The sequence below is a fragment of the Oncorhynchus mykiss genome, chromosome 28, assembly GCF_013265735.2.
Source record: "Oncorhynchus mykiss isolate Arlee chromosome 28, USDA_OmykA_1.1, whole genome shotgun sequence".
NCBI classification, from domain to species: Eukaryota; Metazoa; Chordata; class Actinopteri; order Salmoniformes; family Salmonidae; genus Oncorhynchus; species Oncorhynchus mykiss.
In genome coordinates this window covers 8,492,627-8,509,646 of record NC_048592.1, presented here as the reverse complement: position 1 = coordinate 8,509,646, position 17,020 = coordinate 8,492,627, and the positions used below count along the sequence as shown (strand labels likewise).

Below are 17,020 nucleotides of genomic sequence, written 5' to 3'. Positions count from 1 at the left end.
AACTGTCCCGTTCTTGCTGAGCGGGAACATTGGTGTTTACTTCACTGTCTAAAGCGCCAGGGTCGCAGCTTGTCTGTTCAACCATGATCTGAGCACTAGTCCAATCACTCAAGGGTGCCTCCTTCCCTCCAGTGGTAGGAAGTGCACATCTCCCACAGTCAGAACAATAGCCTGGTGGGCTGCAGCCTCAGTGTGATGTGAGCACTAGTCCAGTCACTCAAGGGTGCCTCCTTCCCTCCAGTGGTAGGAAGTATACATCTCCCACAGTCAGATGGGCTGGTGGGCTGCAGCCTCAGTGTGATGTGAGCACTAGTCCAGTCACTCAAGGGTGCCTCCTTCCCTCCAGTGGTAGGAAGTATACATCTCCCACAGTCAGATGGGCTGGTGGGCTGCAGCCTCAGTGTGATGTGAACACTAGTCCAGTCACTCAAGGGTGCCTACTTCCCTCCAGTGGTAGGAAGTATACATCTCCCACAGTCAGATGGGCTGGTGGGCTGCAGCCTCAGTGTGATGTGAGCACTAGCCCAGTCACTCAAAGGTATCTCCAATCCTCCCGTAGTAGGAAGTGCACACATCAGACAGTCAGCTGGTATAGTAGATCGTAAGCTAAAGCCTCAGTCCTCCACACATTCATAGCTACCGATTTGTGTTCTCTTTCAAGTCAAATTTACCCTCACATTAACCCTTAAAATCTATAAATCATCTTTTCCCATCAAAGCTCACCCTCTTCCCCCCCGCCAACCAATCCTCCTCCCTCCCATTTTGAAATGTCAGACTGTAGTTGGCACCCGCCCTCCCCTGGCCCCTATACCCTAGGTCCCTCACTGAGTGCTGTACACACCGCTGAGCAGGCGGCTCTTCTTCTCCTCCTTCTGGCTCTCGTTCTTCAGGTCAGCAAACACCTGGCAGAAGAAGTTAGGGTCTGTGTTCATCTGGAGCATCTTGACACTCATCAGCTTGGTGATGGTCATGCAGCGGATCCAGAAGGTCTGCCTGCAGGTGTCCACCAGGAAGGGTTTCAGGGGGTAGGCGATCTCGTTGCCCATGTAGGAGCAGGTCGTATAGAGGCAGGTGAGCAGCACGGCATGCAGCTCGTGCAAGGTAGCCACCTCGTAGGAAACCACCTCGCGGCACAGCATGTAGAGGAAGACCACAGCGGCCGGATTGATGCAGCTCTGGCTCTGATAGCAGTTGTCCAGCAGATAACGGTCCACCACCCGCAGCCACAGCACCGGGTCCATGGAAGACATGTCCTGGAGCCGGTAGCAGCGCCGGCACAGGAACTCACCCAGACAGCGCAGCAGCTCGCCGGTTGTAGCTTGGACCATCACCAGCCTCCTGGGAGTGTCGAGGTCCTGGACGGTCACCATCTGGGGCGTGTCGGGGGCCGTGTTTGAGTTGGATAAGGGGGCAGTCGAGACGGAGTTGTTGGAGCTGTTGGAGATGGCTGGAGTGCCTTGGTCCTGGGTGGACAGCTTATCACAGGACTGAGACTTCTCCAGGGTGAGGGTGGACAGGTTGGAGAAGGACTGAGACTTCTCCAGGTTCTCATTACTCAGATGGGCAATGTTGTTTTGGTTGGTGTTTTCGTGGGCCTGAACCTTCTTGGAGCTCTTCTTCTTCACAATCCGCCTCCATGGTGAGTAGCGCTTCAGAGTCTTGTCTTTTGCGCTCTTACCAGTCTGGACTTCCATCAAGTGGCCCACAGTGTCCGGCCCATCTTTGAAGAGGACTGCCTTCTTGCGGAGTGAAATAGACATTGCGGTTCCCATGGTCAATAGTGCCTGTGGAAAACAAAATGCTTCAATATTAGCAAAATGAAATGAATGGCATCAGTTCAGTAGGCCTAGCTAGCTCAGCTCTGGCTGTCTCTGAAATGGCAACCTATTCCCTATAAAGTGCACTGCTTTTGACCATGGCCCAAAGGGGTCTGGTCAAACGCAGTGCTTTATATAGGAAACAGGGTTCCATTTGGGACAGATTCTAAATCACAGTATTAAGCATAGACATTAGTGCTCTGTGTTCATAAACATGAGCAATATAACATTCCAAAGCAAAACAAAAATATTACTCACTGATTTCAAGTTGATATGTGAAAAAGTTATAAAGATATTTCTACATTTACTTTGTTAATTGAAAGGTAAAGACGGGTTGTCCAGTGCTTTGAGTTCAAGGCTGTTATGGTTGTGAACATCAGAATTGTCCAAGGTTCTGAAATCGAGTTTCCACGTCGTAATAAAGAAGTATGTCATAGAGGCGATTTTGTGAAACATAAGTTTGATGTGGGCAAAAATAAACAAATAAACAAATAAATAAAGTATATTGTTCCCCGTGATAGAATTTGCCTCGTATTTGATACAGCCTAGCTCAATAAATTGAAAAAAAAAAAACCTCTGAGTGTCTGGTACGTCACGGCGTTACATTTCTGTCCTCAGTGGCTGAATAACATGTATCTGGCGAGTGTTTTGCATGGATGTCAATGGTCTGTCAAATTATATTGGCAGCTCTGTCAGGCTCCCGCTTATCTCTTTCATCAGCAGACTATTCTTCCCCCTAAATTGTGCGTTAGTAAATTCACTTTAGCAATCTACTCCAATTATGCGCATTTAGCCTGGGGACGAATATGTGAGCGCCTATAATCGCTATTTGAAGTGAGGAGCATACAGACCTACTTCTATGTCAGAACTGACTGGAGGGCTAGCTTAAAATGCGCAATAAAAGTAGGCTAAATTGCATTTTCATGTAAAACGCAACATAACAACCAGCAGTAGCTGAAATAAAAAATTATACAACTTAATTCAAACGTTTTTTTAAAGAATTTTAAAAATCATACAACAGTTGATCCTATACTAGACTAAGCTCGGTTTGAATATTCAAGTACCTCCCCATCCCTAATTACTGTCCCAATATATTATCAATATCTCACAAACTCAAATCTCTCTCCCTGTGTGTGTCTGTCTGTAGGAGATATTGGGTCAGTGCAGTAGAGAGCAGGCGTTTAAGACCATCCTGTTCTCTGGGTAACACTAAGACAACTGATGTTGTAATGTAAATATCACTGTAAATCTACATGTCCACGACACACACACTGAGAATATCTTGTTTCCATGGTTACTGGTACTTTACTTGAGAATGTATATATTTTTAACTTTTACTTCTACTTGACAACATTCAGAAAGAAAAGATGTGCTCCTTACATTTCCAATGCTCAGGCAGGACAGAAAAACGGTCAAATTCATACACTTATTAAGAGAACTCATCACTACTGCCCCTGATCTGGTTTGTAAAATATTGTTAGACTGTGCCCCTGGCTTTCCATAAATAAATAAAAACAAGAACATCTGCATAATATAAGGAATTTGATATATAGACTTTGCTTTCCCTTTTGATACTTAAGTACATTTAAAACCAGATACTTTTAGACTTTTACTCAAGTCATATTTTACTGGGTGACTTTTACTTGAGTCATTTTCTATTAAGTATCTTTACTTTTACTCAAGTATGACAATTAGGTTCTTTTTCCACCACTCGTAAAGTATTATCTCCACCAAGATCTCAAAATGACAAGTAAAATATATATTTGTAAAATAATAAGGACACAACGTGATGTTTTTAAGAAATTATTTAAAGCATTTTATTTCAAAACAGTCATACTATTTGTTCAAATTCATAAGAAACCAAATGGTCCTCAAACGAACCCCTGTCCCCTAGAACTGTCCCGTTCTTGCTGAGGGGGAACATTGGTGTTCACTTCACTGTCTAAAGCACCAGGGTCGCAGCTTGTCAGTTCAACCATGATCTGAGCACTAGTTCAGTCACTCAAGGGTGCCTCCTTCCCTCCAGTGGTAGGAAGTACACATCTCCCACAGTCAGATGGGCTGGTGGGCTGCAGCCTCAGTGCGATGTGAGCACTAGTCCAGTCACTCAAGGGTGCCTACTTCCCTCCCGTAGTAGGAAGTATACATCTCCCACAGTCAGAACAATAGGCTGGTGGGCTGCAGCCTCAGTGTGATGTGAGCACTAGTCCAGTCACTCAAGGGTGCCTACTTCCCTCCCGTAGTAGGAAGTGCACATCTCCCACAGTCAGAACAATAGGCTGGTGGGCTGCAGCCTCAGTGTGATGTGAGCACTAGTCCAGTCACTCAAAGGTGCCTCCTTCCCTCCCGTAGTAGGAAGTGCACACATCAGACAGTCAGCTGGTATAGTAGATCGTAAGCTAAAGCCTCAGTTCTCCACACATTCATAGCTACCGATTTGTGTTCTCTTTCAAGTCAAATTTACCTTCACATTAACCCTTAAAATCTATAAATCATCTTCTCCCATCAAAGCTCACCCTCTTCCCCCCCGCCAACCAATCCTCCTCCCTCCCATTTTGAATTGTCAGACTGTAGTTGGCACCCGCCCTCCCCTGGCCCCTATACCCTAGGTCCCTCATTGAGTGCTGTACACACCGCTGAGCAGGCGGCTCTTCTTCTCCTCCTTCTGGCTCTCATTCTTCAGGTCAGCAAACACCTGGCAGAAGAAGTTAGGGTCTGTGTTCATCTGGAGCATCTTGACACTCATCAGCTTGGTGATGGTCATGCAGCGGATCCAGAAGGTCTGCCTGCAGGTGTCCACCAGGAAGGGTTTCAGGGGGTAGGCGATCTCGTTGCCCATGTAGGAGCAGGTCGTATAGAGGCAGGTGAGCAGCACGGCATGCAGCTCGTGCAAGGTGGCCACCTCGGAGGAAACCGCCTCGCGGCACAGCATGTAGAGGAAGACCACAGCGGCCGGATTGATACAGCTCTGGTTCTGATAGCAGTTATCCAGCAGATAACGGTCCACCACCCGCAGCCACAGCACCGGGTCCATGGAAGACATGTCCTGGAGCCGGTAGCAGCGCCGGCACAGGAACTCACCCAGACAGCGCAGCAGCTCGCCGGTTGTAGCTTGGACCATCACCAGCCTCCTGGGAGTGTCGAGGTCCTGGACGGTCACCATCTGGGGCGTGTCGGGGGCCATGTTTGAGTTGGATAAGGGGGCCGTCTCGACTGACGAGACGGAGTTGTTGGAGCTTTTGGAGATGGCTGGAGTGCCTTGGTCCTGGGTGGACAGCTTATCACAGGACTGAGACTTCTCCAGGGTGAGGGTGGACAGGTTGGAGAAGGACTGAGACTTCTCCAGGTTCTCATTACTCAGATGGGCAATGTTGTTTTGGTTGGTGTTCTCGTGGGCCTGAACCTTCTTGGAACTCTTCTTCTTCACAATCCGCCTCCATGGTGAGTAGCGCTTCAGAGTCTTGTCTTTTGCGCTCTTACCAGTCTGGACTTCCATCAAGTGGCCCACAGTGTCCGGCCCATCCTTGAAGAGGGCTGCCTTCTTGCGGAGTGAAATAGACATTGCGGTTCCCATGGTCAATAGTGCCTGTGGAAAACAAAATGCTTCAATATTAGCTAAATGAAATGCATGGCGTCAGTTCAGTTGGCCTAGCTAGCTCAGCTCTGGCTGTCTCTGAAATGGCAACCTATTCCCTTTAAAGTGCACTGCTTTTGACCATGGCCCAAAGGGGTCTGGTCAAACGCAATCCTTTATATAGGAAACAGGGTTCCATTTGGGACAGATTCTAAATCACAGTATTAAGCATGTGCTCTGTGTTCATAAACATGAGCAATATAACATTCCAAAGCAAAACAAAAATATTACTCACGGATTTCAAGTTGATATGTGAAAAAGTTATAAAGATATTTCTACATTTACTTTGTTAATTGAAAGGTAAAGACGGGTTCTCCAGTGCTTTGAGTTCAAGGCTGTTATGGTTGTGAACATCAGAATTGTCCAAGGTTCTGAAATCGAGTTTTCACGTCGTAATAAAGAAGTATGTCATAGAGGCGATTTTGTGAAACATAAGTTTGATGTGGGCAAAAATAAACAAATAAATAAAGTCTGATGTTCCCCGTGATAGAATTTGCCTCATATTTGATACAGCCTAGCTCAATAAATTGAAAACGAAATAACCTCTGAGTGTCTGTTACGTCACGGCGTTACATTTCTGTCCTCAGTGGCTGAATAACATGTATCTGGCGAGTGTTTTGCATGGATGTCAATGGTCTGTCAAATTATATTGGCAGCTCTGTCAGGCTCCCGCTTATCTCTTTCATCAGCAGACTATTCTTCCCCCTAAATTGTGCGTTAGTAAATTCACTTTAGCAATCTACTCCAATTATGCGCATTTAGCCTGGGGACGAATATGTGAGCGCCTATAATCGCTATTTGAAGTGAGGAGCATACAGACCTACTTCTATGTCAGGACTGACTGGAGGGCTAGCTTAAAATGCGCTATAAAAGTAGGCTAAATTGCATTTTCATGTAAAACGCAACATAACAACCAGCAGTAGCTGAAATAAAAAATTATACAACTTAATTCAAACGTTTTTTTAAAGAATTTTAAAAATCATACAACAGTTGATCCTATACTAGACTAAGCTCGGTTTGAATATTCAAGTACCTCCCCATCCCTAATTACTGTCCCAATATATTATCAATATCTCATAAACTCAAATCTCTCTCCCTGTGTGTGTCTGTCAGTAGGAGATATTGGGTCAGTGCAGTAGAGAGCAGGCGTTTAAGACCATCCTGTTCTCTGGGTAACACTAAGACAACTGATGTTGTAATGTAAATATCACTGTAAATCTACATGTACACGACACACACACTGAGAATATCTTGTTTCCATGGTTACTGGTACTTTACTTGAGAATGTATATATTTTTAACTTTTACTTCTACTTGACAACATTCAGAAAGAAAAGATGTGCTCCTTACATTTCCAATGCTCAGGCAGGACAGCAAAACGGTCAAATTCATACACTTATTAAGAGAACTCATCACTACTGCCTCTGATCTGGTTTGTAAAATATTGTTAGACTGTGCCCCTGGCTTTCCATAAATAAATAAAAACAAGAACATCTGCATAATATAAGGAATTTGATATATAGACTTTGCTTTCCCTTTTGATACTTAAGCACATTTAAAACCAGATACCTTTAGACTTTTACTCAAGTCATATTTTACTGGGTGACTTTTACTTGAGTCATTTTCTATTAAGTATCTTTACTTTTACTCAAGTATGACAATTGGGTTCTTTTTCCACCACTCGTAAAGTATTATCCCCACCAAGATCTCAAAATGATAAGGAAAATATATATTTGTAAAATAATAATGACACAACTTGTGATGTTTTTAAGAAATTATTTAAAGCATTTTATTTCAAAACAGTCATACTATTTGTTCAAATTTATCAGAACCAATGGTCCTCAAACAAACCCCTGTCCCCCAGAACTGTCCCGTTCTTGCTGAGCGGGAACATTGGTGTTTACTTCACTGTCTAAAGCGCCAGGGTCGCAGCTTGTCTGTTCAACCATGATCTGAGCACTAGTCCAATCACTCAAGGGTGCCTCCTTCCCTCCAGTGGTAGGAAGTGCACATCTCCCACAGTCAGAACAATAGCCTGGTGGGCTGCAGCCTCAGTGTGATGTGAGCACTAGTCCAGTCACTCAAGGGTGCCTCCTTCCCTCCAGTGGTAGGAAGTATACATCTCCCACAGTCAGATGGGCTGGTGGGCTGCAGCCTCAGTGTGATGTGAGCACTAGTCCAGTCACTCAAGGGTGCCTCCTTCCCTCCAGTGGTAGGAAGTATACATCTCCCACAGTCAGATGGGCTGGTGGGCTGCAGCCTCAGTGTGATGTGAACACTAGTCCAGTCACTCAAGGGTGCCTACTTCCCTCCAGTGGTAGGAAGTATACATCTCCCACAGTCAGATGGGCTGGTGGGCTGCAGCCTCAGTGTGATGTGAGCACTAGCCCAGTCACTCAAAGGTATCTCCAATCCTCCCGTAGTAGGAAGTGCACACATCAGACAGTCAGCTGGTATAGTAGATCGTAAGCTAAAGCCTCAGTCCTCCACACATTCATAGCTACCGATTTGTGTTCTCTTTCAAGTCAAATTTACCCTCACATTAACCCTTAAAATCTATAAATCATCTTTTCCCATCAAAGCTCACCCTCTTCCCCCCCGCCAACCAATCCTCCTCCCTCCCATTTTGAAATGTCAGACTGTAGTTGGCACCCGCCCTCCCCTGGCCCCTATACCCTAGGTCCCTCACTGAGTGCTGTACACACCGCTGAGCAGGCGGCTCTTCTTCTCCTCCTTCTGGCTCTCGTTCTTCAGGTCAGCAAACACCTGGCAGAAGAAGTTAGGGTCTGTGTTCATCTGGAGCATCTTGACACTCATCAGCTTGGTGATGGTCATGCAGCGGATCCAGAAGGTCTGCCTGCAGGTGTCCACCAGGAAGGGTTTCAGGGGGTAGGCGATCTCGTTGCCCATGTAGGAGCAGGTCGTATAGAGGCAGGTGAGCAGCACGGCATGCAGCTCGTGCAAGGTAGCCACCTCGTAGGAAACCACCTCGCGGCACAGCATGTAGAGGAAGACCACAGCGGCCGGATTGATGCAGCTCTGGCTCTGATAGCAGTTGTCCAGCAGATAACGGTCCACCACCCGCAGCCACAGCACCGGGTCCATGGAAGACATGTCCTGGAGCCGGTAGCAGCGCCGGCACAGGAACTCACCCAGACAGCGCAGCAGCTCGCCGGTTGTAGCTTGGACCATCACCAGCCTCCTGGGAGTGTCGAGGTCCTGGACGGTCACCATCTGGGGCGTGTCGGGGGCCGTGTTTGAGTTGGATAAGGGGGCAGTCGAGACGGAGTTGTTGGAGCTGTTGGAGATGGCTGGAGTGCCTTGGTCCTGGGTGGACAGCTTATCACAGGACTGAGACTTCTCCAGGGTGAGGGTGGACAGGTTGGAGAAGGACTGAGACTTCTCCAGGTTCTCATTACTCAGATGGGCAATGTTGTTTTGGTTGGTGTTTTCGTGGGCCTGAACCTTCTTGGAGCTCTTCTTCTTCACAATCCGCCTCCATGGTGAGTAGCGCTTCAGAGTCTTGTCTTTTGCGCTCTTACCAGTCTGGACTTCCATCAAGTGGCCCACAGTGTCCGGCCCATCTTTGAAGAGGACTGCCTTCTTGCGGAGTGAAATAGACATTGCGGTTCCCATGGTCAATAGTGCCTGTGGAAAACAAAATGCTTCAATATTAGCAAAATGAAATGCATGGCATCAGTTCAGTAGGCCTAGCTAGCTCAGCTCTGGCTGTCTCTGAAATGGCAACCTATTCCCTATAAAGTGCACTGCTTTTGACCATGGCCCAAAGGGGTCTGGTCAAACGCAGTGCTTTATATAGGAAACAGGGTTCCATTTGGGACAGATTCTAAATCACAGTATTAAGCATAGACATTAGTGCTCTGTGTTCATAAACATGAGCAATATAACATTCCAAAGCAAAACAAAAATATTACTCACTGATTTCAAGTTGATATGTGAAAAAGTTATAAAGATATTTCTACATTTACTTTGTTAATTGAAAGGTAAAGACGGGTTGTCCAGTGCTTTGAGTTCAAGGCTGTTATGGTTGTGAACATCAGAATTGTCCAAGGTTCTGAAATCGAGTTTCCACGTCGTAATAAAGAAGTATGTCATAGAGGCGATTTTGTGAAAGATTATAAATTTGATGTGGGCAAAAATAAACAAATAAACAAATAAATAAAGTATATTGTTCCCCGTGATAGAATTTGCCTCGTATTTGATACAGCCTAGCTCAATAAATTGAAAAAAAAAAAACCTCTGAGTGTCTGGTACGTCACGGCGTTACATTTCTGTCCTCAGTGGCTGAATAACATGTATCTGGCGAGTGTTTTGCATGGATGTCAATGGTCTGTCAAATTATATTGGCAGCTCTGTCAGGCTCCCGCTTATCTCTTTCATCAGCAGACTATTCTTCCCCCTAAATTGTGCGTTAGTAAATTCACTTTAGCAATCTACTCCAATTATGCGCATTTAGCCTGGGGACGAATATGTGAGCGCCTATAATCGCTATTTGAAGTGAGGAGCATACAGACCTACTTCTATGTCAGGACTGACTGGAGGGCTAGCTTAAAATGCGCTATAAAAGTAGGCTAAATTGCATTTTCATGTAAAACGCAACATAACAACCAGCAGTAGCTGAAATAAAAAATTATACAACTTAATTCAAACGTTTTTTTAAAGAATTTTAAAAATCATACAACAGTTGATCCTATACTAGACTAAGCTCGGTTTGAATATTCAAGTACCTCCCCATCCCTAATTACTATCCCAATATATTATCAATATCTCATAAACTCAAATCTCTCTCCCTGTGTGTGTCTGTCAGTAGGAGATATTGGGTCAGTGCAGTAGAGAGCAGGCGTTTAAGACCATCCTGTTCTCTGGGTAACACTAAGACAACTGATGTTGTAATGTAAATATCACTGTAAATCTACATGTACACGACACACACACTGAGAATATCTTGTTTCCATGGTTACTGGTACTTTACTTGAGAATGTATATATTTTTAACTTTTACTTCTACTTGACAACATTCAGAAAGAAAAGATGTGCTCCTTACATTTCCAATGCTCAGGCAGGACAGCAAAACGGTCAAATTCATACACTTATTAAGAGAACTCATCACTACTGCCTCTGATCTGGTTTGTAAAATATTGTTAGACTGTGCCCCTGGCTTTCCATAAATAAATAAAAACAAGAACATCTGCATAATATAAGGAATTTGATATATAGACTTTGCTTTCCCTTTTGATACTTAAGCACATTTAAAACCAGATACCTTTAGACTTTTACTCAAGTCATATTTTACTGGGTGACTTTTACTTGAGTCATTTTCTATTAAGTATCTTTACTTTTACTCAAGTATGACAATTGGGTTCTTTTTCCACCACTCGTAAAGTATTATCCCCACCAAGATCTCAAAATGATAAGGAAAATATATATTTGTAAAATAATAATGACACAACTTGTGATGTTTTTAAGAAATTATTTAAAGCATTTTATTTCAAAACAGTCATACTATTTGTTCAAATTTATCAGAACCAATGGTCCTCAAACAAACCCCTGTCCCCCAGAACTGTCCCGTTCTTGCTGAGCGGGAACATTGGTGTTTACTTCACTGTCTAAAGCGCCAGGGTCGCAGCTTGTCTGTTCAACCATGATCTGAGCACTAGTCCAATCACTCAAGGGTGCCTCCTTCCCTCCAGTGGTAGGAAGTGCACATCTCCCACAGTCAGAACAATAGCCTGGTGGGCTGCAGCCTCAGTGTGATGTGAGCACTAGTCCAGTCACTCAAGGGTGCCTCCTTCCCTCCAGTGGTAGGAAGTATACATCTCCCACAGTCAGATGGGCTGGTGGGCTGCAGCCTCAGTGTGATGTGAGCACTAGTCCAGTCACTCAAGGGTGCCTCCTTCCCTCCAGTGGTAGGAAGTATACATCTCCCACAGTCAGATGGGCTGGTGGGCTGCAGCCTCAGTGTGATGTGAACACTAGTCCAGTCACTCAAGGGTGCCTACTTCCCTCCAGTGGTAGGAAGTATACATCTCCCACAGTCAGATGGGCTGGTGGGCTGCAGCCTCAGTGTGATGTGAGCACTAGCCCAGTCACTCAAAGGTATCTCCAATCCTCCCGTAGTAGGAAGTGCACACATCAGACAGTCAGCTGGTATAGTAGATCGTAAGCTAAAGCCTCAGTCCTCCACACATTCATAGCTACCGATTTGTGTTCTCTTTCAAGTCAAATTTACCCTCACATTAACCCTTAAAATCTATAAATCATATTTTCCCATCAAAGCTCACCCTCTTCCCCCCCGCCAACCAATCCTCCTCCCTCCCATTTTGAAATGTCAGACTGTAGTTGGCACCCGCCCTCCCCTGGCCCCTATACCCTAGGTCCCTCACTGAGTGCTGTACACACCGCTGAGCAGGCGGCTCTTCTTCTCCTCCTTCTGGCTCTCGTTCTTCAGGTCAGCAAACACCTGGCAGAAGAAGTTAGGGTCTGTGTTCATCTGGAGCATCTTGACACTCATCAGCTTGGTGATGGTCATGCAGCGGATCCAGAAGGTCTGCCTGCAGGTGTCCACCAGGAAGGGTTTCAGGGGGTAGGCGATCTCGTTGCCCATGTAGGAGCAGGTCGTATAGAGGCAGGTGAGCAGCACGGCATGCAGCTCGTGCAAGGTAGCCACCTCGTAGGAAACCACCTCGCGGCACAGCATGTAGAGGAAGACCACAGCGGCCGGATTGATGCAGCTCTGGCTCTGATAGCAGTTGTCCAGCAGATAACGGTCCACCACCCGCAGCCACAGCACCGGGTCCATGGAAGACATGTCCTGGAGCCGGTAGCAGCGCCGGCACAGGAACTCACCCAGACAGCGCAGCAGCTCGCCGGTTGTAGCTTGGACCATCACCAGCCTCCTGGGAGTGTCGAGGTCCTGGACGGTCACCATCTGGGGCGTGTCGGGGGCCGTGTTTGAGTTGGATAAGGGGGCAGTCGAGACGGAGTTGTTGGAGCTGTTGGAGATGGCTGGAGTGCCTTGGTCCTGGGTGGACAGCTTATCACAGGACTGAGACTTCTCCAGGGTGAGGGTGGACAGGTTGGAGAAGGACTGAGACTTCTCCAGGTTCTCATTACTCAGATGGGCAATGTTGTTTTGGTTGGTGTTTTCGTGGGCCTGAACCTTCTTGGAGCTCTTCTTCTTCACAATCCGCCTCCATGGTGAGTAGCGCTTCAGAGTCTTGTCTTTTGCGCTCTTACCAGTCTGGACTTCCATCAAGTGGCCCACAGTGTCCGGCCCATCTTTGAAGAGGACTGCCTTCTTGCGGAGTGAAATAGACATTGCGGTTCCCATGGTCAATAGTGCCTGTGGAAAACAAAATGCTTCAATATTAGCAAAATGAAATGCATGGCATCAGTTCAGTAGGCCTAGCTAGCTCAGCTCTGGCTGTCTCTGAAATGGCAACCTATTCCCTATAAAGTGCACTGCTTTTGACCATGGCCCAAAGGGGTCTGGTCAAACGCAGTGCTTTATATAGGAAACAGGGTTCCATTTGGGACAGATTCTAAATCACAGTATTAAGCATAGACATTAGTGCTCTGTGTTCATAAACATGAGCAATATAACATTCCAAAGCAAAACAAAAATATTACTCACTGATTTCAAGTTGATATGTGAAAAAGTTATAAAGATATTTCTACATTTACTTTGTTAATTGAAAGGTAAAGACGGGTTGTCCAGTGCTTTGAGTTCAAGGCTGTTATGGTTGTGAACATCAGAATTGTCCAAGGTTCTGAAATCGAGTTTCCACGTCGTAATAAAGAAGTATGTCATAGAGGCGATTTTGTGAAAGATTATAAATTTGATGTGGGCAAAAATAAACAAATAAACAAATAAATAAAGTATATTGTTCCCCGTGATAGAATTTGCCTCGTATTTGATACAGCCTAGCTCAATAAATTGAAAAAAAAAAAACCTCTGAGTGTCTGGTACGTCACGGCGTTACATTTCTGTCCTCAGTGGCTGAATAACATGTATCTGGCGAGTGTTTTGCATGGATGTCAATGGTCTGTCAAATTATATTGGCAGCTCTGTCAGGCTCCCGCTTATCTCTTTCATCAGCAGACTATTCTTCCCCCTAAATTGTGCGTTAGTAAATTCACTTTAGCAATCTACTCCAATTATGCGCATTTAGCCTGGGGACGAATATGTGAGCGCCTATAATCGCTATTTGAAGTGGGGAGCATACAGACCTACTTCTATGTCAGAACTGACTGGAGGGCTAGCTTAAAATGCGCAATAAAAGTAGGCTAAATTGCATTTTCATGTAAAACGCAACATAACAACCAGCAGTAGCTGAAATAAAAAATTATACAACTTAATTCAAACGTTTTTTTAAAGAATTTTAAAAATCATACAACAGTTGATCCTATACTAGACTAAGCTCGGTTTGAATATTCAAGTACCTCCCCATCCCTAATTACTGTCCCAATATATTATCAATATCTCACAAACTCAAATCTCTCTCCCTGTGTGTGTCTGTCTGTAGGAGATATTGGGTCAGTGCAGTAGAGAGCAGGCGTTTAAGACCATCCTGTTCTCTGGGTAACACTAAGACAACTGATGTTGTAATGTAAATATCACTGTAAATCTACATGTCCACGACACACACACTGAGAATATCTTGTTTCCATGGTTACTGGTACTTTACTTGAGAATGTATATATTTTTAACTTTTACTTCTACTTGACAACATTCAGAAAGAAAAGATGTGCTCCTTACATTTCCAATGCTCAGGCAGGACAGAAAAACGGTCAAATTCATACACTTATTAAGAGAACTCATCACTACTGCCCCTGATCTGGTTTGTAAAATATTGTTAGACTGTGCCCCTGGCTTTCCATAAATAAATAAAAACAAGAACATCTGCATAATATAAGGAATTTGATATATAGACTTTGCTTTCCCTTTTGATACTTAAGTACATTTAAAACCAGATACCTTTAGACTTTTACTCAAGTCATATTTTACTGGGTGACTTTTACTTGAGTCATTTTCTATTAAGTATCTTTACTTTTACTCAAGTATGACAATTGGGTTCTTTTTCCACCACTCGTAAAGTATTATCTCCACCAAGATCTCAAAATGACAAGTAAAATATATATTTGTAAAATAATAAGGACACAACGTGATGTTTTTAAGAAATTATTTAAAGCATTTTATTTCAAAACAGTCATACTATTTGTTCAAATTCATAAGAAACCAAATGGTCCTCAAACGAACCCCTGTCCCCTAGAACTGTCCCGTTCTTGCTGAGGGGGAACATTGGTGTTCACTTCACTGTCTAAAGCACCAGGGTCGCAGCTTGTCAGTTCAACCATGATCTGAGCACTAGTTCAGTCACTCAAGGGTGCCTCCTTCCCTCCAGTGGTAGGAAGTATACATCTCCCACAGTCAGATGGGCTGGTGGGCTGCAGCCTCAGTGCGATGTGAGCACTAGTCCAGTCACTCAAGGGTGCCTACTTCCCTCCCGTAGTAGGAAGTGCACATCTCCCACAGTCAGAACAATAGGCTGGTGGGCTGCAGCCTCAGTGTGATGTGAGCACTAGTCCAGTCACTCAAAGGTGCCTCCTTCCCTCCCGTAGTAGGAAGTGCACACATCAGACAGTCAGCTGGTATAGTAGATCGTAAGCTAAAGCCTCAGTTCTCCACACATTCATAGCTACCGATTTGTGTTCTCTTTCAAGTCAAATTTACCTTCACATTAACCCTTAAAATCTATAAATCATCTTCTCCCATCAAAGCTCACCCTCTTCCCCCCCGCCAACCAATCCTCCTCCCTCCCATTTTGAATTGTCAGACTGTAGTTGGCACCCGCCCTCCCCTGGCCCCTATACCCTAGGTCCCTCATTGAGTGCTGTACACACCGCTGAGCAGGCGGCTCTTCTTCTCCTCCTTCTGGCTCTCATTCTTCAGGTCAGCAAACACCTGGCAGAAGAAGTTAGGGTCTGTGTTCATCTGGAGCATCTTGACACTCATCAGCTTGGTGATGGTCATGCAGCGGATCCAGAAGGTCTGCCTGCAGGTGTCCACCAGGAAGGGTTTCAGGGGGTAGGCGATCTCGTTGCCCATGTAGGAGCAGGTCGTATAGAGGCAGGTGAGCAGCACGGCATGCAGCTCGTGCAAGGTGGCCACCTCGGAGGAAACCGCCTCGCGGCACAGCATGTAGAGGAAGACCACAGCGGCCGGATTGATACAGCTCTGGTTCTGATAGCAGTTATCCAGCAGATAACGGTCCACCACCCGCAGCCACAGCACCGGGTCCATGGAAGACATGTCCTGGAGCCGGTAGCAGCGCCGGCACAGGAACTCACCCAGACAGCGCAGCAGCTCGCCGGTTGTAGCTTGGACCATCACCAGCCTCCTGGGAGTGTCGAGGTCCTGGACGGTCACCATCTGGGGCGTGTCGGGGGCCATGTTTGAGTTGGATAAGGGGGCCGTCTCGACTGACGAGACGGAGTTGTTGGAGCTTTTGGAGATGGCTGGAGTGCCTTGGTCCTGGGTGGACAGCTTATCACAGGACTGAGACTTCTCCAGGGTGAGGGTGGACAGGTTGGAGAAGGACTGAGACTTCTCCAGGTTCTCATTACTCAGATGGGCAATGTTGTTTTGGTTGGTGTTCTCGTGGGCCTGAACCTTCTTGGAACTCTTCTTCTTCACAATCCGCCTCCATGGTGAGTAGCACTTCAGAGTCTTGTCTTTTGCGCTCTTACCAGTCTGGACTTCCATCAAGTGGCCCACAGTGTCCGGCCCATCCTTGAAGAGGGCTGCCTTCTTGCGGAGTGAAATAGACATTGCGGTTCCCATGGTCAATAGTGCCTGTGGAAAACAAAATGCTTCAATATTAGCTAAATGAAATGCATGGCGTCAGTTCAGTTGGCCTAGCTAGCTCAGCTCTGGCTGTCTCTGAAATGGCAACCTATTCCCTTTAAAGTGCACTGCTTTTGACCATGGCCCAAAGGGGTCTGGTCAAACGCAATCCTTTATATAGGAAACAGGGTTCCATTTGGGACAGATTCTAAATCACAGTATTAAGCATGTGCTCTGTGTTCATAAACATGAGCAATATAACATTCCAAAGCAAAACAAAAATATTACTCACTGATTTCAAGTTGATATGTGAAAAAGTTATAAAGATATTTCTACATTTACTTTGTTAATTGAAAGGTAAAGACGGGTTCTCCAGTGCTTTGAGTTCAAGGCTGTTATGGTTGTGAACATCAGAATTGTCCAAGGTTCTGAAATCGAGTTTTCACGTCGTAATAAAGAAGTATGTCATAGAGGCGATTTTGTGAAACATAAGTTTGATGTGGGCAAAAATAAACAAATAAATAAAGTCTGATGTTCCCCGTGATAGAATTTGCCTCATATTTGATACAGCCTAGCTCAATAAATTGAAAACGAAATAACCTCTGAGTGTCTGTTACGTCACGGCGTTACATTTCTGTCCTCAGTGGCTGAATAACATGTATCTGGCGAGTGTTTTGCATGGATGTCAATGGTCTGTCAAATTA

General features: G+C 45.4%; 6 protein-coding genes across 6 annotated transcripts in view; 1 reads left to right on the top strand and 5 right to left on the bottom strand.

Moving 5' to 3' along the window:
• Window positions 1-17,020, top strand: part of LOC118936616 (dynein heavy chain 11, axonemal-like) — a 41,830-nt gene that overhangs the window by 12,507 nt on the left and 12,303 nt on the right. The window lies entirely within an intron of this gene.
• Window positions 766-1,787, bottom strand: LOC118944887 (cyclin-dependent kinase 5 activator 1-like). Its single transcript, XM_036967100.1, has one exon. It carries the CDS (start codon window positions 1,770-1,772, stop codon window positions 822-824), a length of 951 nt encoding a protein of 316 aa, XP_036822995.1. The 5' UTR covers window positions 1,773-1,787; the 3' UTR covers window positions 766-821.
• Window positions 4,369-5,477, bottom strand: LOC118944883 (cyclin-dependent kinase 5 activator 1-like). Its single transcript, XM_036967096.1, has one exon. It carries the CDS (start codon window positions 5,389-5,391, stop codon window positions 4,432-4,434), a length of 960 nt encoding a protein of 319 aa, XP_036822991.1. The 5' UTR covers window positions 5,392-5,477; the 3' UTR covers window positions 4,369-4,431.
• On the bottom strand, window positions 8,080-9,355 carry LOC118944884 (cyclin-dependent kinase 5 activator 1-like). The gene has a single exon (XM_036967097.1). The coding sequence runs from the start codon at window positions 9,084-9,086 to the stop codon at window positions 8,136-8,138; it is 951 nt and encodes a 316-aa protein (XP_036822992.1). The 5' UTR covers window positions 9,087-9,355; the 3' UTR covers window positions 8,080-8,135.
• On the bottom strand, window positions 11,833-13,069 carry LOC118944885 (cyclin-dependent kinase 5 activator 1-like). The gene has a single exon (XM_036967098.1). The coding sequence runs from the start codon at window positions 12,798-12,800 to the stop codon at window positions 11,850-11,852; it is 951 nt and encodes a 316-aa protein (XP_036822993.1). The 5' UTR covers window positions 12,801-13,069; the 3' UTR covers window positions 11,833-11,849.
• On the bottom strand, window positions 15,291-16,313 carry LOC118944882 (cyclin-dependent kinase 5 activator 1-like). The gene has a single exon (XM_036967095.1). The coding sequence runs from the start codon at window positions 16,311-16,313 to the stop codon at window positions 15,354-15,356; it is 960 nt and encodes a 319-aa protein (XP_036822990.1). The 3' UTR covers window positions 15,291-15,353.

Coding starts and splice junctions, on each gene's coding strand:
- LOC118944887 (XM_036967100.1), bottom strand. CDS start 1,772: ATGGGAACCGCAATGTCTATTTCACTCCGCAAGAAGGCAGTCCTCTTC.
- LOC118944883 (XM_036967096.1), bottom strand. CDS start 5,391: ATGGGAACCGCAATGTCTATTTCACTCCGCAAGAAGGCAGCCCTCTTC.
- LOC118944884 (XM_036967097.1), bottom strand. CDS start 9,086: ATGGGAACCGCAATGTCTATTTCACTCCGCAAGAAGGCAGTCCTCTTC.
- LOC118944885 (XM_036967098.1), bottom strand. CDS start 12,800: ATGGGAACCGCAATGTCTATTTCACTCCGCAAGAAGGCAGTCCTCTTC.
- LOC118944882 (XM_036967095.1), bottom strand. CDS start 16,313: ATGGGAACCGCAATGTCTATTTCACTCCGCAAGAAGGCAGCCCTCTTC.